Source organism: Danio rerio, chromosome 13, assembly GCF_049306965.1.
Source record: "Danio rerio strain Tuebingen ecotype United States chromosome 13, GRCz12tu, whole genome shotgun sequence".
NCBI lineage: Eukaryota > Metazoa > Chordata > Actinopteri > Cypriniformes > Danionidae > Danio > Danio rerio.
The window spans coordinates 47,822,501-47,848,215 of NC_133188.1; the positions used below are offsets into that span (position 1 = coordinate 47,822,501).

The 25,715-nt window shown below is 37.5% G+C and overlaps 1 protein-coding gene across 3 annotated transcripts in view; it reads right to left on the reverse strand.

Annotated features, from left to right (window-relative positions):
• mdga1 (MAM domain containing glycosylphosphatidylinositol anchor 1) overlaps window positions 1–25,715 on the reverse strand; it is a 406,307-nt gene that overhangs the window by 5,841 nt on the left and 374,751 nt on the right. For 2 of the 3 annotated variants that reach the window (XM_073920291.1, XM_073920290.1), the window contains exon 17: window positions 19,054–19,162. In XM_073920291.1, coding sequence (XP_073776392.1) covers window positions 19,054–19,162 — 109 coding nt within the window. Of the gene's footprint in view, window positions 1–3,603; window positions 3,738–19,053; window positions 19,163–25,715 lie in introns of those variants that run through there. The other variant, XM_073920292.1, reaches the window with a different exon arrangement.

Genomic DNA, 25,715 nt, shown 5'->3' on the forward strand with positions numbered 1-25,715 from the left:
AATTGAGTAATTTGTTTATATTACTATTGTTGTATTGTTACATGATTGAGTTGGCCGGTTATAAACGTCTGACATTTTTGAGAAACAGTGCTTTCCCAAACTTTAACCAGCAGAGGTCCTCATCAACCTCTTTAAAGTAAAGCTTTGAGTAATGAACTTTTTTCCGATACATTTAAGTTTAACGGTTGACTGGTTCAGATAGCTTCATTTCATGATCGCTAAAATATAATAATTCCTTACATTTATATAACGCTTTACACACATTGGGGGGAATCTACTCATTCACCACCAGTGTGCAGCATCTACGAGGATGATGCGACGGCAGCCATTTTGCGCCAGACCGCACACCACACACCAGCTGATTGGTGGAGAGGAGACAGAGTGATGAAGCTAATTCTGATATGGGGAGGGTTTTGAGGCCATGATGGAAAGAGGCCAGTTGGCAGATTTGGCAAAGATTCCAAGGTTAAACACCTACTCTTTTTGAAGGACATGCTAGGATTTTTTATGGCCACAGAGAGTCAGGACCTCAGTTTAACGTCTCATCCGAAAGACGGCGCTCACTGAGCAGAATAGAGTCGCCATCACTATACTGGGGCATTAGGACCCACACAGACCACAGGTTGAGCACCCCCTGCTGGCCTCACTAACACCATTTCCGGCAGCAACCTAGCTTTCCCATGTGGTCTCGCATCCAGGTCCTGACTGGGCGCAGCCCTGCTTAGCTTCAGTGGGCGACCATGTAAGTGTTGCAGAGAGCTAGCTGCCGGCTAAGACAAGACAAGCCAAGCAAGTTTTAACTAACAATTGTTCAAACGATAGATCTCCTACAGAATTCGGGAAAACATTTGTCACAAAATAGTTCATTTCCCGAACAATGCATCATACTTTAATTGTTCAGCCTTGAGTTACTTCATATTTGGGAAACACACTTCCGGATAGTTTAGCTAAAACACACTAGACTAGACGTTTGTACCACAAGCGACACTGACTAGCTGGGTTTAATTAGGGTTGGAGTTAAACTCTGGAGGACAGTGACCCTCCTTGAACCCTTCTCTGAAGTAGAAGCTAATTAAGTCACCCCAAAAGATGATTCTAAAATTCCTTCCCAATTTCCATCAATATCTATACCAAATTAGAAAATTTTCCATCCATTAAAACCCCATTAAATAAGTTGATAGGGTTCAAAGCTGTCCCTTACAAGCATTGCCCTAATTACAAGCTGCTCTAAAACGAAAGCTACAGTTCTTGTGCACATTTTCTGACAGCGAGTGCTATTTATGACGTGCACAGTATACAAACTGAGAGATGTACATCCTGAGAAGTGACTGTTTTAAGGCCTAAGCTTTGAACGTCTGATTCAGAGCATCCAGAAGGGGGCCATTTACCTTGAAACCTAGCTCATAAAAAAAGCTTCTGTGAAGAAAAACATCTCTTAACCTTAACCAGACAATAGCTGCAGGGTCAGAGTCCTTTCAGAATGGAAGTGTGCGAGAACGTGGGATGCTGTCGTAAATGGTTTCATGCTCCCGTTGAGCTTTTGGCACAAAAGAGCACGGGACGCTGAAATAATGGATTGGACGGATGGGGTTACAGTGCCTGGCATCATCGTATGACTGAACCGGAGGCCATAAGTGGTAATATCTATGAGCCACAGAAGACGGATGACCTGCGAGAGGACAATTACAAGTCATTATGTCTCAGAGGTAATGTTGAAGAATATCTTTCGGCACAGCTCACAGGAAATGGCCACAGAAAAGATAAAGAGGAGGCTGGAAGAAACGTTACTTAAAAAAGCAGTGCAACACGCGCGAGCACACACACATGCGCATTTAATTATGCATGCAAGCTGCCAACAAAACGGGTTCAATAAATAAAAAGCAGGTATTGTATTTAAAAAAATCGATACGAATTTATATCAAGGATTTCTCCGGCTAGCAGGAAATCAATATATTCATAATAAAGCTTTTTATTCTTCCTTTTCAATAAAGAACAGGAGCGTGTGAGCCGTGACATCTCTCTCAAGGACTTCTGAAGGAGGCGGGTAATTTTTGAGTGTGTACAATGTGTGTGTGTGTGTGTGCCTTGTATTCCTAAAAACAACCAAAAACTCACTACACCTTCAAAATGGTCCAATAGGTGTGTTGACCAAAAAAAAAAAAAAAATCGGAAAGAATGAAATAAACGAAGACACACAAAGTCAAAAATCAAAAAGACGTTTAAGGTGCCGATCACATCAAACACGGTTTTTGTGTTGAGAGGCGCCTTTTGTGAATGATTTACAAATTATGCGCCTAGCACGGCTCGTGTTTCAGCTACCTGCTACACCTCCCGTTTTTGCCGTTGCGCGGCCTGCACTCGCAGTTGAAAACGTCAACTCTGTTTTAGCTACTTCTACATTAAAGAGGTGGTCCACTACGATATCATATTTTAAACTTTAGTTGATGTGTAATGTAGCTGTGTGAACATAACCAGCATCTCTGAATGTAAAATGCTCTAAGTTCAATGCAAAGGGAGACCTTGATTTTTACAGTTAGCTTAGCAATGCCTACAATAAATGAATTTTGGGGACTACAAAAAATACTTCTGCCCCCTGTGACATCACAAAGGTTCGTTTACTGCGCACACACACTGAGCAGCTAAGGGCCGTGGCCAAAGGCGCTGTAACGTTCTAGCAGAGGGAGAAAATGCCATCCTGCTATTTCCACAGAGCTTCTCTGTTTCTGTATTTGAGCTTCCAAATGACACGTGCCAAAGACAGAAGTGCTCACAGTTTAATATCAATTATGTTCCAGAGAATTATAAAATACATAGCAAGCATGATTTGACAAAACAGCTTCCAGAACCTCTCCCACTTCAGTGTTGGATTCGGCTAAAATCTCCTCAAAGATGGAGCAAGGAGATGCTGTGAACTCTGAGCCACGACCTGTAAGTGTTTTTATTTGCTAAAATTGATTATGACATGTACAGTGTCTAGCCTTAACGGTATGTTGTAGCAAAGATGTAAATAACGGGAAATAATGTTCGCCACCACCAATGATTTAGCTACAAATCCATATTTATCAGTCAAACTGCTGTAAACACACACACACGCGCACACACACACACACACACACACACACACACACACACACACATACACTCACTCTTGACCAGCACTCTGTGTGAGACGGCAGTGTTTCTCTACACAGGCAGCTTTTCCATGCGTATTACATCTCAGACAATAAAGTTGCAAAAGATATGTGAACGATTCATGTTACTTACACAGGCATATTCCGGATATGTTTGAAATATGTCGTGTAATGTGTTGATTTAAAAAAAATACAACAACGCTCTCTCAACTGGAGTGTAACAGCAAAAAATAATCAATCAAGGCTCACACAGGTCTCATCCCACATCTTGTGCTTTATTCTGTCAGCAGCGTCACCACAGAAAATAACTTAATCCAAGCATGAGAGAAAAAGAAAAATAAACATCGGTCCCGCGCACATGCGCTTCTCGTGTTACAGATAGTTCATAGTGTACACACGCACACACATAAACACACACACAATGGCACAGAAACACTCTTGAAGGAGCCGCATCCAATGTTCACTCGTTAGACGCTGGCTGGCTGGCAGGCTGGTTACACAAAATGTGCGTGATTGTCCAGGCGTGACATGTAGCCGATCCGCGAATCACAGCACATTATGACGATGACCAATCAGAGTCACTTGAGGGCGGGCCTTTCAGGGGAACTAGGAAATATGACAGTCGTTTCCATGTTAGCCGAGTAGCTGTACATAATCAAAGTGAGATTTATGAAAAAAATAACATGGTTTCCTTCAAGTGAAACATGAGCACACATTGCTTTGCATCTTATTAACACAACCAAGCCTTAAAATTACATTCTGCACCACCCCTTTAATGTCCATTGCGAGGTCTTTAGATTCTAATTCCTATTCAACAGGTCACCTTTGCTTTGAATGGCTCATACGTTTCTCCCTCGTTCTCTCTACTCTGCCTTTCCAACCCTACAGCCAAATCCCAGTCATGGTGTGATTTATGGGGACGCAGTAACACATGGGACGTCAGAGCCAATCATCATTCATCTCTAAAGAAGGAACGGCTCACGGTTGAGCTCCCATGGGCAGAACAGGCCAGGAGAGACGAGGGTCATTTCTGCTGTGTGCAGAACATTCACATGCTCAAGATGAAAATCATAGTGCTTACAGTTTTTAGAGAGGTGGGCAGTTTATTAAGTAGTAGTCCACGTTTATAAAGTGTCCGTACTCTCTGATTTGATCTTAGAGTGCATGTATGCTTAAATACACAACATCGTTCATATGCTCAAAACAGGATTTTTCACGGTATTTCCTGTAATATTTTTTCTTCTGGACAAAGTCTTATTTGTTTTGTTTTTTTTCCGACTAGAATAAAAGCAGTTTTTAAGAGTTCACAATTAGCTGATGATTGATTATAAAGCATGTATGGCATGCTGTTCCAGGAAAGAGCCCTGAGCTCAAAAGGTCCTCGAGCCCAGGGCTTACTCCCGTTTGAAGGGCGAGACAGATCTCAAGAACTCCCCTTGTTTATTTATGGCTAATGACAAATTAGGGAGATAAATTGCTGACTAAGGGTCCCCAAACCCAACCCCCCCTCCCACCATAATTACTAATAACTGATTTATTTTTTATTGACAGTACATAATATTTTACTAGATATTTTTCAAGATACTGGTAATCAACTTAAAGTGACATTTAACTAGGTAAGTTAGGGTAAAATAATACAGCTTAAGGGGCCTAATAATATTGACTTTAAGTGAAGTTTATTTATAAACTAATTTCGAGAAGATCACATGCTTATGATTGATCACGGCTGGTTGCGCTTTAGCTATCACATGATGCACCAATCTAAGGATTCCTAATTCACAGTAAATAACCAGAGTTTCTTACCTCAGTAATTACCTCACTAGTTTTCAGTTTAAAGTGACATTTAAAGGCTTAACTAGGTCAATTAGGCAACTTAGGGTAATTAGTAGGGCTGGGCGATTAATAAGTGAGCAAAATCAACAATCAGAACCTATTATCAATCTAATTTTCTAGGTCAATTCTTTTCAATTACTTTCCTTATCATGTGTTGAGTCACGTGAATCTGCTCTGTTAAGGTTGATTTCGTATACACCACCTTCTTGCGGTCGCAAACCCACGCACCTCTCGAAAAATGTAACTACACGTTGCACGTTTTCACTACATTGATGATGATTGGAAGCTGCTCCAGACATGCCTTCAGACAGCATATTTTCTATTACAATTATTTAGATTGAAAATTATATTTTCTTCTTTTGAAAACATTGAAAATACTTAATTTTACAAGTTATTTGTTTTAACTTTTTTATACGAAAAAAGTGACTGTTGGTTTTAGGCAATGTTTGTTTTCATTTCAGTTGTTCAACATAGTGTGTGTTTCCTTCAATTACTGTAAAATCAAGTAAAGCACCATTGATTCCAAAATCCCACACTTGTAATCTGTGAGCATATTTACTGTACAAAGCGTGTCAGTGAACTATGAACTAACTAAAAATAAACAAATAAAATACTTTGTTCTTTAATTTTAATCGAGTTAAAATGTTCAATTTATTGAGATTTTGATTTTAGGAAAAATCGCCCAGCCCTAGTAATTACGCAAGTCATTGTGTAACAGTGTAGTTCTGTATACTTTCAAAAAAATAGTATTGACCTTAAAATTGATTTTAAAAATATTAAAAACTACTTTTATTCTAGTTTAAATAAAACAAATAAGACTTTCTCCAGAAGAAAAAACATTATCAGACATAGTGTGAAAATTTCCTTGCTCTGTTAAACATAATTTGGGAAATATTTAAAAAGGAAAAAAAAATGAAAGGGGGGCTAATAATTCAGACTTTAACTGTATGTCGCATGTCTTTGGACTGTGGGAGGAAACTGAGGGGAAACCCACGCAAGTATTGGAAGAACATGCAAACTCTGCACAGAAACGTCGACTGGCCTAGTAAAGACTTGAACCAGTGACATTCTTGCTGTGAAGCAACAGTGCAGACCGCCATGCTGCCCTATCAAGGAGAGGGAGGAGGAGTATCTTCAAGAAGATTACTGAGGTAAGAAACTCTGGTTATTTACTGTGAATTAGGAATCGTTAGATTGGTGCATCATGTGATAGCTAAAGCGCAACCAGCCGTGATCAATCATAAGCATGTGATCTTCTCGAAATTAGTTTATAAATAAACTTCACTTAAAGTCAATATTATTAGCCCCCTTAAGCTGTATTTTTTTACCCTAACTTACCTAGTTAAATGTCACTTTAAGCTGATTACCAGCATCTTGAAAAATATCTAGTAAAATATTACATCATGGCAAAGATAAAAGAAATCTTATTTTTATAAATGTGTTTGGAAAAACACAGGAATTAGGGAAAAATATACAAGAGGTCTAATAATTCAATACTAATAATTCTAACTGTGACAGTTGTAGTACTACAGCTATTCTAATAAAAGAAGTGTACATGCGCTGAATTCATCATCAACTATAAAGATGAAGTGTGAGATATTTATTCATTCCTTCAGCTTAGTCTCTGTTTCAGAGCGTGGAATGAACCAACAAATATTCCATATGTTTTAGCATATGTCTTACACAGCGGATGCCCTTTCAGCCACAACCCAGTACTGGGAAACACCCATACACTACGGCCAATTTAGCTCAGTCAATAAAGCGCATGTCTTTAGACCCAGGGGGAAACCGAAAGAAACCCATGCGAATACAGGGAGAACATGCAAACTTCACACAGAAATGCCAACTGACACAGACAGAACTCAAACCAGTGACCTTCTTACAGTGAGGCAACAGGGCTAACCACTGCGCCACCCTTGTATTATATTTTTGCCAAAAAATAGCAAATTGAACTTGTGTAGCTCTATTTTAGCTCTTTATTAATATAGTTTTAAGACGTCCATTCTATGAATATTAACATTCATTCATTCATTTTCTTTTCGGCTTAGTCCCTTTATTAAACTAGGGTCGTCACAGCGGAATCACCCGCAAACTTATCAAGCATTTGTTTTACACAGCGGATGCTCTTCCAGCTGCAAGCCATCACTGGGAAACATCCATACACCCTCATACACCATGGACAATTTAGCCTACCCAATTCACCTATACCACATGTTTTTGGACTTGTGGGGAAACTGGAGCATCTGGAGAAAACCCCAATGAACACGAGAAGAACATATAAACTTCACAAAGAAATGCCAACTGACCAAGCCGGGGCTCGAACCAGTGACATTATTGCTGTGAGGCGATTGTGCTACCCCCTGCGTCACCGTGCCGCCCTGAATATTAACAATTAAAAAAGTTTTATTATTATTAATCAACTCAGCCTTAAGTTTCAAATGTGCTGCGTTACAGGAGAGACCCTGGAAACCATGAAAGACGAGAGGAGTTTCACTGATGAATGCACAAACCCTCCACAGCAAAGCCTCATGGGTTGGACACAGAGCCTGTTAGCTAACAGCACACACACACACACACACACACACACGCACGAGTTCTCCCAAACAAACAGCAGCTCTGAGCGATGCGTGCGGCTGAGAGCTGGAATATTCTCTGTGAGGGAGCTTTCACAATGATTGATCTTAATCATTAATTTGGCTCTTTTGTTCTGCCCTGCGGTGCGCCGTACGCACATCCTGACACACTTTCCTGTGTGTAAGCACAGCTCAGCACCTGTGGGCGGCATGTGTGTGTTTGTGTGCATGGGGTATTTGTGTGCATGCACATAGTGTGTGTGTATGTGTGTATATGTGTCTGTGTGTGTGCATTTGTGCTTGTGTGTCTGTACGTGTGTCTGGGTATGTGTCTCTGCATTTACGCATGTGTGTCTTGATTTGTGTGCATGTCTGTGAGTGTGTGGACATGTTCATGTGCATGCGTGTGTTTGTCTCTGTGTGTGCGCATGCATGTGCGTGTCTGTGTACATGTGCATGTCTGTCTGCTTGTGTGTGTGTGTCTGTATGCTCGTGTGTGTGCGTGTTTGTGTGTCTGTGCATGTATGTGTGTGGATGTGTTTAGGTGCATGATTGTGCAGGTCTGTCTTCTTGTGTGTGTCTGTCTGTCTGTGTGCGTGTCTGTGTGTGCATGCGCATGTGTGTGCGTCTCTGTGTGTATGTCTGAGCGTGTTTGTGTGTGTGTTCACATCTCTGTATGTCTTTGCGTGTGCATGCGTGTGTGCGTGCATGTCTTTGTGTGTGAGTGTATATGTCTGCTTGTGCGTGTGTGTATGTCAGTGCGTGTGTGTCTCTGTTCATATGTGTTTTTGTGCATGTCTGTGTGTATGTGTGTGTGTTTATGCGCATGCATATTTGTGTGTGAGTGTGTATGCGCATGTGTGTGCTTTTGTATGCATGTGTCTGTGTGTGTGCGTGCCTCTCTGTGGATGCGTACCTGTGTCTCTGCTTGTATGTGTGCGTCTCTGTCTGTGTGTGCATGCATGTCTGTGCATGCCTTTGAGTGTGTGCGTCTCTGTGTGTGTCAGTGTGCATGCCTGTGTGTGCCTGCGTTTCTGTGTGTATGAGGCTTCTGTGTGTGCTCGTGCGTGCGAGTGTATGTGTGCGTGGGCCAACACTAGGTCCAGATGAGAGATGCACGTGCGCTTTCATTAAATCTTCAAACAATAATGGAGATTATTCTGCGAGTGTCAGCTTCACCATGACAGCTTCCTGAGGTGTTTAACAATTAAAGATGAGGAAGCTCCGGCTGGAGCTGTAGAAGCTGTGTCAAATGCTGGGAAAATGTCATCCTGTGTTATTGTCAGATGAAGCTAATGCGTAGCGGGCAGTGCACATGCTTTGTGTGAGTCTGCATGCAAGAATCCGCTTCAGGTCATTTCTCAATTAAGAAGGTTATGATTTATATGCAGTCATTTATTTATTTAAGATGAGGATGGAAAGAACAAGCTTGCTGTTAAAACAAACAGAAATGACAACTGCCATTATACAGGGTGGGCCATTCATATGGATACACCTTAATAAAATGGGAATGCTTTGGTGATATTAACGTCCTGTTTGTGGCACATTAGTATATGTTGGGCAAAGCTACTTGAAAAATGTAGTGAGCTAAGCTATTAGATACTCTACTTAAAATGTAGCTTAACTACATTAAAAGCTACCCCCTGAGAAATGTAGCAAGCTAAGCTAAAAGCTACAAGGCATAAGTAGCTTAGCTACATCCATTTAGCTATTTTTATTTTTAAATCGAAGCAACTTAAATCCAAGTCAATCAGATCTTAGTGATCAATAAAACCCTCAGTGAAACATATGAGGCATAATAGTTCAGTTCAGGCATTTACTGTAAATAGTAGCCTATGCTGTACTAAACAGAAACAAATTATTACAGCTAAAACAAAAAATCCAATAAAACCAGGTGTTACAAATTAAAAATACTATAGTAAAGGGAAATATTTTGGAAAAAAAATTATTAATAAATAAATAAATAAATATATATATATACAACAGTTCTGTCTGGTTCTCAAATCTGATTGGCTGATAGCCGCGCGATATTCTGCAATATCAGAACTCCTACAGCCTCTTTACCCTTTGTGTATTACTCCACCCACATACAGCCAGCAAAAAGCAGCCACTACAGATCTAAAGTTTAAAAGATGCAAGCTCAACTGTTTAACTTTCACCTTATGATTTGAATCCAACGTAAAAGAAAGTAGTTCCTCATACAAAAGGGTTTTTGAAACTCTCCGTGTTTGATTTTGTTTTTATGTACACAATGATGCCATCAAACTATTGTATAAACGCAATATCACACTCGTAGCAGTGCGATATGGCTGTATATCGGCACTGGTGGGGGCACTAAGGCACTCGGTCTACGGCCTACAACAACTAGGTGTTGTCACTTATTGATCCGCGATCTGTAAATGTAGCTTGTGTTGACAGTAGCGACGCTACCGCCAAGCTACTGAGAAATGGTGTTAAGCTAGTAGCGTCACTACTTGTACCCAACACTGAGCATATGTGAGGGGGCAAACTTTTCAAGATGGGTGGTGACCATGGTTATTTTAAAGTCGACTATTATGGATTCAACTTTTGTTTTTCAATAGGAAGAGAGTCATTTGACACATCAAACTAATTGGGAATTTCACAGGAAAACAATGGTGTAGAATTCACAAGAATGTGAAAAATTTGCCCTCTCCTGTGGTTTGTAATGTAATGGGCAGCACAAATGTCTTGATACCTCAGGCTCTTGATGTTCCCTTTCACTCTACAGATCTCTCGCACACCCCCATACTGAATGTAAAACCCAAACCATGATGTTTCCTTCACCAAACTTGACTGATAACTGTGAGAATCTTGGGTCCATGCGGGTTCCAATGGGTCTTCTGCAGTATTTGTGCGGATTAGAATCCAGTCCAACAGATTATTCAATGGAAAAAATCTACCTTCTGACACTTCCAAATGATCAACTACAAGTCAAATTAACAAGTTTGTCAGGTAGTGTATTCTATATTCTACATGTGACTCTGCACTACAAAACAAATCGGTTTGCATTTGTACATTTTCCATTGATGTATGATTTAATGTTGAAGATTATTTGGCTTAGATAATACTTTATCTAAAAATAAGGTTATAAATAGAAAAATAATTGAAGTAAAAGTAAAATATTTTCTAATTTTCTGAAAAAAAAAAGGAAAAATTAAGTCAGTTTCTCCTTAAACAAGCTAAATATTCTAAAAGAAGTTAATTTTGCTCATTTTAAAGAGTATCTTGATTTTGCCCTGCTTTTTTTCTGAAAATGTTTTAAAGAAATGTTCATATATTTGGACCACAAACAAGACAAAACCTTTTGTCTTTTTTTTTTTTTTTGTGAGAGAGAAAGAGAGAAATATGACCAGGACTTGTCTTGACAGATTTCCCGAGTAAGACTAAGGGTTCTGCCATTTTTAATATTCAGAGCAAGAAGGTCAAGACTCCAATCTATCAAAATTCACTATGCCATGAAAATGTGATGAGGATTCAGGCCTTTGAATCATGCCATTATTCTGTATGAGCCGCTGTGACACTGAGATCTCTGCATGTCAGCTCATTTTAAGGCAAGACACTGCAGCATTAGCTAATAGAGATCACCGTTCTTTCCCAGTTGACTGATGCATTAATGCAGTACATTGAAGAACTGCAAACATTTACTTGAATTGTATTAAAGGTTTTCTAGAATGGTGTGTTTAAATATGCAAATGAGACTTTATTATTACTTCATTAAATATATGGTAATTTGCATACATTTAAAGCATAAAATCACTGCCGTTTAAAAGTATTGTTTGTGTTTTTATTAGCGCTGTCAAAATTAACGCGTTAACGCGTGCGATTAATTTTAAATAATTAACGCGAAAAAATTTTTTACGCAATTAACGCAGTTGCAGGGTTTTTTTACTTCCTGTTTTGGTGGACGTGTGTTCAACATGCAAGAAATGTGGATAAGACCAAGGAAGCACTTTTTGAAGGCAAGTTTCAGTATAAAACAATTAGTTGCATCACAGGTTATTCAGAGTTTCATGTAATGTCGGGTGTTTCATTTTTAACTTTCGACTTCTGTTGTAAGTTGATATTGCATGGCGAACAGAAAGAAAATCCTCCGCATTTCGTGTTCCTTTAAGGTAATAAAATCGCTGCTTAGGCTACACGGAAGACTTTTAATAAGAGTATAATTTTAATCATATTAAAATCGGAGTATTGGTGTCTTATGTAAATGTACTCAGAAAATCTCTGGTGAAGTCGCGAGCTGTCAGAGACAGGGCATTACTCTGCCTTTCAGCATGAGCCCTCCAAGTTTAGCGTGTTTCCTCATTAAACGCAACGAAAGCGTATGCTTCGCGTTGTTGTGTCAGAATCCTTGTGAAATACAGTAATACTTTAGGACGCTTAGTTTAAGCAAATTTGATGAACGTGAACATGCGTGTTGAATCTGAAGAGAGGCGCTCCAGCGCGTTGTGTGTGTGTGTGTGTGTGTGTGTCTGTGAGGGGTGTCAGGGGTGGAGTGAGCGACGTATCTGAGTAGGAGCGTGTGCGCGCGAGACGTACCTGAAGGACGGTGGGAGTGAGTTGCGCGACATACCTGAAGTCTAGGAGGGATGCGGGGGAGAGGGGTGTGCAATGTATTTAACGACCGGTTTGCAAGAAATTATCATTCATTTGCGGGCATCTGGGAGTCTCTGTGCACTTGCGGGATACTCCTAGTCTTAGCAACTGGATGAATGTAAAGGAGGATTAGGCAAAATTGTTTCTACTTTATAATTAATGTTCTCAACTCACAGCAATAAAACTTTACAATAAGTGCAACAGTTTGTATTCTATAGTTTATTATTACAATTTTTCATTTTCCATATCTGCAATTCCTGTATTTTGGCATTTTTTTTTGCAGTCCACTTAGAATCCAACATAGAAATCAATGTTTTCTTTATTGGCATTGATTGTTTTGAAATTTAAATGTCATTAACATGCCTGTGTTTTAATTTCTGTAATAAATATGGCTATCAAGCCAGGATCTTGATGTTTTATTGTGGGTATGTTGTTTACATTAAGAAATCTGTGTTACAAGTTAAACAAAAATTCTAATAACAGTTATATTTTGAATTTAAATAGTTTTTGCCTTGCGTTTACATTAATTTTACATTTGAATAGCCAAAATTACAAGTTTCAGTATTTTAAATGTGATTAATTGCGATTATTTTTTTTTAAAAAGGTGCGACTAATTAGTTATTTTTTTAATCAATTGACTGCACTAGTTTTTATCAATTTAATTTAATAATTATTGTTGTTGTTTAGAGTATTATAGACCATTTTGAGAGATGTAAAGAAAAATAATAGTCCCAACGTATTTCAAATAAAATATAAATAAGAAATAAATTTGACATTTTCTCTTAAATAAAATATTAAGAACCAATAACATAAAATAAATAAAATAATAATAAATAAAATATTGACAGTCCATAAAAAAATAATAAAAATAAAATAATTGCTGAAGAAATAAATTCAAATTTTCAGTAAAATATTACCAGCCAATAAAATAAAATAAAACAATAAACAACAAAAATAAATTCAGTTTTTCTGTACAATATTAAATATATAAAATATATATTATCAGGCCAATTATTTGTGAATATATTCCCAAGCAAAAACCTTCAGGACAAAGCCTGTTGTGTGAAAGTAAAGCTGCATGGCTCATTGTAAGAACAAATCATTAGTTATTAATAATACTCTTTAGAAAAAAATGACCTTTAGGAATATGATTTGTATCTGATAAATTGTAACAAAAGAAACGGTTAAAAGTGTATTTAGCAAATACTTTACACTGCGTTACTTTATAAATCGTCTCAAGCTTCATTTATTCTATCCTAGTCTTCTATTATTATCATTTTCATATGAATAATCATTAATAATTCGTATTATAAATGAACTGACCTCTGCTTTCTAGAGGAACGTCCAAATGAACAGCCTTTTAACCTCTCCTACAATCTTTAATTCCATCCATGTCCGAAACACTGTATAATAATAATTATTCTCGTATTCTCTATATCCATTTTTACTTTCCATTTATATTGATGCTTTACATATATATTGGGTTTTGCAAGATCAAACGTCTTTGTAACTGTAATACGTGTAAATGTTTGATTACATTCTGCTATCAAATGCAGCTTCTTTGCTTATCAAGAGGAGGTTTAAGGTGTGAAGTGTCTGTCTTTTCCTCAAGGTTTGCTGATAAGGAGACACTGAATATAATGAAGTGGCTTTTTTGATACTGTTTGCTTTGGATCTGTTAGATTTTCTCTATGAAAACACATAATAAAGAAAGCACTGTCTGACATTTTTACTGAAGCTGTTTCCATAGGATCTTTTGCTGATGTGAAATCATGGCAGCAGCAATAATGGCTGCAGTGCAGATCTATCAGTCTACAGAAATTGTTTCTTCATTTTATGTCAGTGATACAGTTGTAGTCAAAATCATTTTGCCTCATTTTTCTTTTTTAAATATTTCCCAAATGATGTTTAACAAACAAAAAGATTTCTCACAATATTTCCTATAATGTTTTTTTTAGTCTGAAGAAAGTCATATTGGGTTTTTTTTTTTTTGGCTAGAAAAAAAAGTTTTACATTTTTTAAAAACTATTTTAGGTCAATATTATTAAATATAATATGTAGTAATATAATATGTAAATATAATATGTTTAACAGAGCAATATTTTCACAATATGTCTGATAATATTTTTTCTTCTGGATAAAGTCTTCTTATTTGCTTTATTTCGGCTAGAGTAAAAATTATTATCCCCTTTAAGCTATTTTTTTAGAGAACAAACCATCGTTATACAAAACATTGCCTAATTACCCTAATCAGCCTAGTTAACCTATAATTAACCTAGTTAAGCCTTTAAATGTCACTTTAAGCTGTATAGAAGTGTCTTAAAAATATATAGTCAAATATTAATTATTGTCATCATGGCAAATATAAAATAAATCAGTTATTAGAAATGAGTTTAAAAAAATATTCTCTCCATTAAACAGAAATTAGGGAAAAACTCTGTTGTTATACCCCCCTCTCTCTCTCTTAAGCTGGCGCAGGGCCTGTCTGTCCCTGTCTGAGTGCCTGCATTCATACCCAACATGAGCCAACATCAGCATTCAGGAGGAGAGGAGAGCTGACCTGAGGCCTGTGGCACATCAGAGGTGAGAGGAGAGAGCCAGCTCTGTCAGAGCCGCACCACCAGTCTATACGCCTGCAGCCCAGAGTATCACACACATACACTACAAAAAGCTGATTCACTTTTTGTAATCATTTACTCACCTGCATACCATTTAAACTGGCTTTGATTCTGTCTGTATTACACTGCAAAAATGCTCTCCTTACTTAGTCTTGTTCTTCTCAAGATATCTAAAAATTGTTAAATCAAGAAGCATTTTCCCGGACAAAACAGTGTCTGAAATTATTTTTTTCTTAAAGGGGTGGTCCAGAGTGTTTTTTTATGGCTTGGTTGTGTTTAGAAGATGCAAAACAATGTGTGCTCATGCTTCACTTGTAGAAAATCAAGTTATTTTTTCATATATCTTACTTTGATTATTTACAGTTACTAAGCTAACATAAAAATGCCTGTCATATTTCCTAGTTCCTCTGAAAGGCCCGCCCTTAAGAGGCTCTGATTGGTCAGCTAACATAATGTGCTGTGTTCTGCGGATCGGCTCCACGTCAGCAGAAAAAGTGTCAAACGCCTTCAAGGATGGTCTTTGCTTTGTGTAAATATGGTCAGTCAGTATCTGAACTGTCAATACTGTTAGCCTTATCAGTTTGTGCCTGAATCAGATAAAAAAAAAAAAAATGACAACGAGGACACAGCTGAACCTCACGCCTGCTCTCTAAAATAACATCTGACAAGTGTCTTTCTTAGATATTCAGGTTATGAGCATGTGTAAGTAATATGAAACGTTTACATATCTTTTGCGAATTTGTTTTTTGAGATATATAACGCAAGGAAAACAGACGCATAGACACACTGAAAGTGGCTGCACAGAGAGACACTGAAAGCATCCGCATAGAGAGACACTGCAGCGCTGGTGAAGATTGTGGGTGTTTTCAGTGGTTTGACTGATTCATATGAATTTGTAGCTAAATTGTTAGCGGTGCCAAACAGCATTTCCTATTGTTTACATCCTTGTTTACGTTCTTGCTACAACATACATTTAGTGCTAGAAACTATGCATGTGATAGATACATTTTAACAAATAAAAATACTTACATGTTGTGGCTCACAATCCACAGCTTCGTTTATTATGGTTGGAGCTGCTCCTTCTTTGAGGATTTCTTCTTTGATTTTAGCTGAATCCGGAGCACAACCGGTAGAGATTCTAAAAGCTGTCCTTTGTCAAATGCTCGCTATATCTTTTTAATAACTCTCTGTAATAATTATAATTAAAATGTAAGCACTTCTATCTTTGTGTCGTGTCCTTTGAAAGCCCCAATACAGAAACAAAAGAAGCTCTGGGAAAATAGCAGTGTTTGGACGCCATTTTAGCTTTCCCTGCTATAACATTACAGCATCTCTGACCACGCCCATTCACTGCGCATGGTGAATGCGCATAACCTGAAGTATTGATCTCAGTAACCCGGAAATAGGGCTGCACGATTAATCGAAAAAAGATCACGATCTCGATTCGACCCTACACACGATCTTAATTTAGCTTTTCTACGATTCAGCCAATTAAATTTTCAAGGTCAGGAGAGAAGCTTAAAGGTGGTCGCACAAGTCTACACTGGAACATGAACATCTTCAAATGGCGTAAAAAGTGTTACATACTGTATGTATGAGGCAAAATTCACCCAGAAACGTAATTTCTGTCTTCATGTAATGATGTATTTGCGGCCGCAAAATCACACGTGAGCTGACTGTGAGCTACCGAGAATGCACGCGCAAGCAAGCAGCACGCACAGCTATGTTAGTGAACAGAACTTGTATAGGCGTTGAATAACAAGTAATAAAGTTGTAAAGAACGTTCAGTTTGTGGCACAGAGCGATCGTTTGAGAGCCGCGCTGAAAGAATGATTTGCATGTGTGTGTGTTTTATCACAGTGACGGCAGCTATGAGCTGCACTGGAAAGTGAAAATGAAACTGGCCGCACATCATTTTACGGGTATGATTACGACAAGCATTTGATATGTTTTTTTTTTTTTCCATAGGTAATACGTAGTGTTGTGCATGAAAATAAATGTGTTACAGTGTCAGTATAGCTACTCTAGCTTATATAATGTTGAATATAATGCAAGAAGAAATCTGATAATGACAAATGTCTGATTTTACCAGTGAAAACAATAGTCTAATTATGCATCTTAAACATAATAATTCAACTTTATAATTATGAATAGTTGTAATCTGATGTCATCATTTTACTGTGAAATAACAAACAAGACATATTGAAAGTCTGTTCAAGTCCACCATTATGACTGTACAAAATTTAGCATTTTAAGCAACATAGGCCATTTTACACATAGGCCTAATATTATTATTGTTGTTTTACCATATCGTCACTTTAAAATTATAAGGTTCTCTCTGACATTTTTGTCAAAATTGACTTATTGACATTTTCTTATTAAATGACAACTTATTGTTTACATTTTAAGACTTTAAAAAAACAAAACAAATGTTACACGCATACTAGAGCTGCACAATTAATCGTTAAAAGATCGCGATCTCGATTTGACCGCCAAGACGATCTTAATCCAGCATTTCTACGATTCTGCCAATCATATTTTCAAGTTGAGGAGAGAAGAAAAGGCGGCTGCATGAGGGTTTATTGTTTCACACACGTTGCTCAGTGACACTGACACCTCCAAATGATGTTTTAATGAGTCACATACTGTATTTATAAGGTATAATTCACCTAAAAATGTCATTTTTGTCTTCATATAATGATGTTTTCGCGGCCGGGAAATCACACGTGACGTGAGCTGCTGACCGTGAGCTGTTATCACAGAGAGGGTACACGCGCTCTACTTAATGATAGACGCGCGCGCGTTTACTTTAGTGAACAGAACCTGCATATGTTGCGAGTAATAGGTAATACAGTTGTAAATAATACTCTGTTTGTGGCACAGGGTGATCGTTTGGGAGCCGCGCGAAGTACGAACAAGCACTTAGCAGTCAAAATGAAACCGAAAGCTTGCACTTCATTTACATGATCATATCGCATTTTAGAGTTATGATTACGTCAAGCATTTGATATGTTTTTTTTTTCTTTCATAGCGAACACACAGTTGTGCATGGAAATAAATGTTTACAATGTCAGTATAACTACTCTAGCCTATATATTGTTGTTAAATATAATCTGATAATGGCAAATGTCTGAATGATAATGGCAAATGTCTGAATGATAATGGCAAATGACAGATTGCAAGCATATATCTCAAACACAATAATTCAACATCATAATTATTATAGGTAGAATATAATTATTTATTAAACCGGTTGACCAAATAATATTATTATTGATGTTGTGTCATATGTTTGTTTTTACTATACCTTTATTTTACATCTACAGAATCGTGAGAAAATCGTGATCTTTATTTTAAGCAAAAAAATCGCGATTCTCATTTTTGCCAGAATCGTGCAATTCTAACGCATATTGTTTGCTATATGAATTACAGTATGAAAACTTTGAAGCTCAATATCTCAAAATCATTCAGAATGCAGGTAGAACCTTATAATTCCAAGGTGACGATATGTTTGAGAGTTAACAATAATAATAGCCAACTCATATTAACCTTTATTTTACATCTAAAGTAAAATAATATTATTATCGATGTTGTGCCATATGTTTGTTTTTACCATACCTTTATTTTACATCTACAGAATCGTGAGAAAGAATCGTGATCTTGATTTTAAGCAAAAAAAAATATCCTGATTTACATTTAGCCAGAATCGTGCAGCCTTACCCAGATGTTCATTCATTCATTTTCTTGTTGGATTAGTCCCTTTATTAATCCGGGGTCGCCACAGCGGAATGAACCGCCAACTTATCCAGCAAGTTTTTACGCAGCGGATGCCCTTCCAGCTGGAACCCATCTCTGGGAAACATCCAGACACACATTTACACACACACTCATACACTACGGACAATTTAGCCTACCCAATTCACCTGTACCGCATGTCTTTGGACTGTGGGGGAAACCGGAGTACCCGGAGAAAACCCACGCAAAAGCAGGGAGAACATAAAAACTCCTCACAGAAACGCCAACTGAGCCGCGGTTCGAACCAGCAACCTTCTTGCTGTGAGGCGACAGCACTACCTACTGCACCACTGCCTCGCCTCTTACCCGGATGTTTTTTTTTTAAATAGTTTTTGAAGTTTCTAATCTCCCCCATTGTTGTATTGTGTGTTTGTGTTTTAACGTAGTGACACAATGAGCCAAAGTTTAGTTAATTGTTATAATGTCATAATGATGAGCAGATATAGAGATGTTGATCAGTGAAGGATGAAGACTGTTAATGCTACAGACCTGTTTTGTCCACGCTGTCCTTTTGTCTGCATTTCCCCTTAGTAACAGAGACGTCATCGATAGCGATGTCTCCCTCAAACCCATTTCCTCTGATTCCCTCAAACACCACCTGACAGAGAAAACCAGGAGTTAGACAAAATATATACAGCATGTCCAGAGCCATATCACATTCACAACACACATCTGCTGTAACCGACTGTGACAGGAATCTGAATGCGACCTCAATGAACTGGTCATAACACACACAGCACTCAGCATATATGAGTTCAAACTTCTCATTTAAGCCAATACTTTTGCTTTACAATAATATATTTGTGCATGCATATTAGATTAGTCAGTACTGAAGCCAAATCTGGAGCTAATCTAATAAAACAACTTATGATAACAAACAGTATAGCACTTCAGAGTCACACTGCTAGCAATCGAAGACTTGTGAAAATTTGGCAAGAGCATTCTGTACTGCACTGGAGACACAGCATGGAGTTGATTCATTGATAATAGTCTACAGCCAATCAGGATCCAGAACACAATGCACTGTAAAAAAACAAAAAAACAAACAAACGTCACATTCACAGTCAAATTGCAAATAACTAACTTTCCGCCCGCTTTATTAGGTACACCTGTCCAACTGCTCATTAATGCAAATTTCTAATCAGCCAATCACATGGCAGCAACTCAATGCATTTAGGGAACATAGACATGGTCAAGACGATCTGCTGCAGTTCAAAAAGAGCATCTGAATGGGGTAGAAATGTTATTTAAGTGAATATGAATGTGGCATGATTGTTGGTGCCAGACGGGCTGTTCTGAGTATTTCACAAACTGCTGATCTACTGGGATTTTCATGCACAACCATCTCTAGGGTTTACAGAGAATGCTCAGAAAAAGAGAAAATGTCCAGTAAGTGGCAATTCTGTGGGCGCAAATGCCTTGCTGGTGCCACTCCTGTCAGCTAAGAACAGGAAACTGAGGCTACAATTCCCACAGGCTTACAAAAATTGGACAACAGAAGATTGGAAAAACGTTGCCTGGTCTGATGAATCTCAATCTCTGCTGCAACTATCAGATGGCTGGGTCAGAATTTGACATCAACAACGTAAAAGCATGGATCCATCCTGCCTTGTATCAACGGTTCAGGCTGCTGGTGGTGTAATGGTGTGGGGGATATTTTCTTGCCACACTTTGAGTCCATTAGTTCCAACTGAGCATCGTGTCAACGCTACAATGTACCTGAGTATTGTTGCTGACCATGTCCATCCCTTTATGATGGCTTCTTCCAGCATGATAACGTGCCATGTCATGAAGTGCAAATCATCTCATATTGATTTCTTGAACATGACAGTGAGTTCACTGTACTCAAATGGCCTCCACAGTTACCAGAGCTCAACCCAATAGAGCACCTTTGGAATGTGGTGGAACAGGAGATTGGCATCATGAATGAGCAATCGACAAATCTGCAGCAACTGTGTGATGCTATCATGTCAATGTGGACCAAAATCTCTGAAGAATGTTTACAGTATCTTGTTGAATCTATGCCATGAAGGATTAAGGAAGTTCTGAAGGCAAAAGGGGGTCCAGCCCGGTACTAATAAGGCATACCTGATAAAGTGGCCAGTGAATGTGTGTTTGGGAAAAAAAATATTTAATAAAATAAAAAAAGAACAAAAATCAAGAGAAACAAAAAAAAAAAGTGCAATTTTGTTGAAAATTTTTTGAAATTTTTCAATATTTGGCAATTAATTTAATTTAATGTATTAACTAATAAATTGATTTAAACTTAGTATCACTCTATTTCTAAAGATGTTTGGTGACTAAAATATTATTTTAATAAATATATGAATTTAATAAATATGTTTTGCTCAGATAAGCTAAAATATATTAACTACATTCACTGATCTTCAAAACAGGGTGTACTCATTTATGCTGAGCACGGTATGTATGATGGAGAATTTTAATAAATTATAGAATGAACTCTTAATTCATACATTATTTAATTCATTAATAATAATAAAAAGCTAAGGAAGTTCTTACAAACATAAATAATAGATGTGTTGAGTATGTGTAAATATTTTTCTTGAGTTCTAGATTTATATAATCAACCTCTACAGTATATAGCATTTTAAAAAAACACACTCAATTTAAAGCTTTTTTAGGTCGTACAATAAGCATTTATAAATATATTTATATACATTTATATATATCAAGAAAATGCTTTGTGATGTGCATTGTGCTTTAATTAGTTAACAATATTAACCTTTCTGAAAAGAAATCCTATGTTTCAGGAAGATCAAACAAAAACCATTTGTTTATATGTGTAAACATCTATAATGATTCATATAAACTCAAATTACAACTCTGCAGTGTGTTATATTTCAACAAAACAGCAATTTAAAAGCCATTCTCGATTCAATTCTGGATAGAATATAGCACTAGTGTTTTTGCAGCACATTAAAACTGTAAGAAACAGGATAACCAACACAGCATTGCACATCAATTTAAATGCTGATAATAAAATAAATAATAATAATAATAATAGCAATGATGTTTCTAAAATAGCAATGTGATGTTCTTTGTTGGTGTTTGTAAGCAGCATTTGATTGACAGCTTAATATCAGCAGCTCTAAAGCCGAGCGCAGAGACCTATAATCAGATCCATGTCAGAGTCACACTCAGACTAACTGCACTTCACAGCAGCACACACATAAACATTGGTGTTGGTGATTTATGGGGACTTCATAGGCATAATGTATTTTATATTGTAAAACGAACACTACTTATAGATCCTTCCCCAATCCCATTAATCATTTGAATGTGAATAGACCTCATTAAGTACATCTTTAAGCAATTTGAATTATGAGGACATCATAACCCAGCTTAAGAGAGTACAATGAGGTCATACACATCCTTATACAAAATGTTGTCCTTGTAAATCACGAAAAGCAGTACACACACACACACACAGTATTTTTAAAAATAATAAGACATGACTTTGTAAATATATATAAAAATAGTAAAGAGCTATACTGAATTGTGGTAAAAACTTTTATAAATTTTTAATAAGAAAAAATGGCAAAAATAAGCTTTTTTTCCCCACTTTAGAAGTCAAAAGCGACCATCAACTATTCATATAGTACCAACATTTTCTATATATCTTCCTTTGTGTTCTACAAAAACAAAGAATTGTCTTAAGTGACATTTTTGAAAAAAAAAAGTTATTTTATTTACAGTTAATAACCTTTACATTATCTATAATATGAAACACTCTATTATTATCATACTCGACCCCAGGTGAAGATAGCAAACTTCTCTTAGTGCACTTACTTTTGACCCATTCATCCACACACACAGGCACTTTCAAGGCATTTTCCCCTATTATGAAAGTCAATGGTGACTATCACGTATCAAAATATTTTTCTTTAGACTGTAAACAATTATTGTTGCCTTAACTTTTTTAGTTGAATCAAATGAACTTTTCTTGTCATCTTAACTTACATTAATGAAACTGACTACACTGAAACAATTCAATTAAACTTTGTACTACTTAAAGAATTTAGGTTAAACCTGATGAACTTAAAATATCACTGTTAACAACTTCTGTAAATTACACAGTATTTACCTGTAATATGAACTGTATTTTACTGTAGGACCGATATCCAGTATGTTACTCCATTTTAGGGTGCTTTCACACCTGCCTTATTTAGTTCGATTGAATCGCACTAGAGTTCGTTTCCCCTTTTGGTACGGTTCGTTTGGGCAGGTGCGAATGCAGCAATCGTACTCGAGTGCGCACCAAAAGTGGACCAAATAAGCATACCGAGACCTGAGTGAGGAGGTGGTCTCGGTACGCTTTCAAACGAACCCTGGAGCGGTTCGTTTGTGGTGAGAATATGGTACTAAAACTGCAAAAAGTACTGCGCGTTTTGGACTAATTAAGCTGTCGTAGGCCGATGCGCTGTGCATTATGGGATATGGAGGGAAAATATTTGTTGACAGCGCTTTACCAACACAGAGAGAGAGAGAGGGGAAAACATTACCTGATGGATCGTTGGTAATATTTCCGCAAGATGACCATGTCGCAGTTTAGCTAAATTAATTCACACCTGCACCAGAGGTGACGAGCGATGCATTAAACACTGTTTTCCAGCCGCGGCCGCGCTTCATTTTCATAATGTATAGTTTGTCTAAAGCAGGGATACAATCAACCAGCGCAGTCGTCCCTTCATAGTAAAAGGTTTTGTTTACCTGCGGGAGTTCACTGGCATTTTCCTGCACGTGAATTCTGACCAATCAATAAGCAGTTTAGGAAATATGTTAAACAACATCTGGCCAATGAGAGATGTAGATTTTGTCAGATGACTGCATTTTGGTTCGTTTCAACTGGTTCGGACCAAAGCCAGCAGTGTGGTGTGAAAACGACCCAAAGACGGCAGAAAATGCAACAATGTATCATTTTTTACCCTTGGTCTGGACCAAATGAAGCGAACTACAGATGTGAAAGCACCCTTAAAGTTGTACAGTGAGTAGATATAGAATACTGTAAATACATATACACTGTAAAAAAAATAAACCCGTAAAATTTATGGTAAAAAAACGGCAGCTGTGGTTGCCAGTACTTTACCGTTAAAAGCACAGTACTAACCGTAAAAGTAATTTCTCATTTTTACAGTAAATTACCGTATTTTATTAATTTATAGAGGTAATATGTCTGTATTTTCAATGACCAACATCTACACATCTTTTGTTACACAGTTAGACACGTTAACACACCCACATGAAGGTGGTGTTGAGGAAGTTACATAATGAACCGATGCTCATCACAATCAACTTTTCCCACAAGCAGAAAAGAGTATCGGCATATAAAAGGTGCTCAGTGTCATTCACACAACTACTAAACACCAGTGTGGTAACAAGCATGAAATTAAAGTCATGAAATAAACATCGTTTATCAACATTAGACGTAACATAAATCTCTAATGTACATAACTGATGGGGAAACAACTAAAAAGATCCATATTAATGTCAACAAAATGCATAGAAAGTTATGTGCCATGCAGGGAATTCTGGGAAAGTCAATTTACGATTATTGGCCGTATATATTACGGAAACATACCGTTAACCAGGTTACGGATTTGTACGGTAGCATCTTTACAGTTTTTTTACCGTTGAAATCACAGCCATGTTTTTACAGTGTACAGTAAGATAAATGTTACTGTAAATGTGAATATAGTATTTTGCTGTATGATTTACAGTAATTTACTGGCAAACTTTTGCCAATAATTGACTGATTCTACAGTAAAAACAAAGGTTAAAGCAAGAAAAATGAAAGCTGTGTTGACTTTTTGTCATTCAATTTGTTTACAGTGTGTGTGTGTGTGTGTGTGTGTGTGTGGTAATGAACTCCTACTTTAATTTCAATTCAGCAACAAGCTTCCATATGCTCCAACCTAAAAACAACAACAACTCTCTAATATTATCATACTCGACCCCAGGTGAAGATAGCAAACGTCTCTTCACCTATGTGCTTTCATACGCACACACATATTCACACACTCCTGTGAATAAATAACAGAGGCTGAGCGGGATCAAGGGATGAGGGCAGGTGGGTAATTTGATTTGTCTTGTGTGTGTAAAACAGTCTCTCTGTCTGTGTTAATTGGCTGCGGAGCCACAGTGGACACCAGTGACATGACATCATTAGGGCAAAGTCAAGCAGCGCTTGGAAAGCAAACCCGCTCACCTGAATATATATCCAAACATTACCAACACACACACACACACACTTGTAGCAACTCTCCGTGCACTTCAGCAATCACAAGGTCACTGTATGCATAAAAACACGCTCGCACAAAACACACGCGTAACATACACAAAGAGCCGGTCGCCGCAGTAATTGGTAGGTGAGGCCAAGTGTGTGTTTTTGTCTCTGTTCGTTAATGCAAATGTCTTCCAGAGCTCGGCTTGACTTTAGTGGGTTGAGCTCATTAAGGGTATGACAGTCCGTTCACCTCTCACACATGAGCTGCTTTTGCCAGTAGAGACTGAGAGAAACAATTACTCGGGGTGTCTGAGAGGCGCAGGCTTACACACACACACGCCTCTCCAGCTCCTGTTCATTACACCGGCTGAGGATGGAGAGACGGAGGAGCGCGCAGAAACAAAACTTCAGCCAAATGCTGCCTTTCTGTCTGCTGTGGGATTCAATATAGGTGAAGTTATGTTGAATATTGATGCGGGTCTATTCGGTGCAACAATAAATAACGCTTAGTTTAAGTAAGAATTCTCACTGTTCACTACTGGCTTATTACCTGCCTATTATTTAGATATTGGCTTTATTAGTATTTATAACATATGATCGGGTCTCTGATTCTACCTTGTATCTAATCAACTACTACTTTAATAACTGCTGATAAATAGGCTCACCCGGAATCTGCGTGCGCAGAATTCCGCAGATTTTCCGCAAATTTTTAGCCCTTCATTAATTCTGTTTATTTACTTGATTAAATGTGTAAATCTATATTTATTCAGTTTTTTAATTAATTTCGGTAATATTATTGACTAATGTGAAAATGTTTATCTGATTTATGTACAATGCAGTTTGTAAAGTAGTATTTGTACGTTTGCACGTATTTTACTAGATGTATTATATGACAAACTTGCTGTAT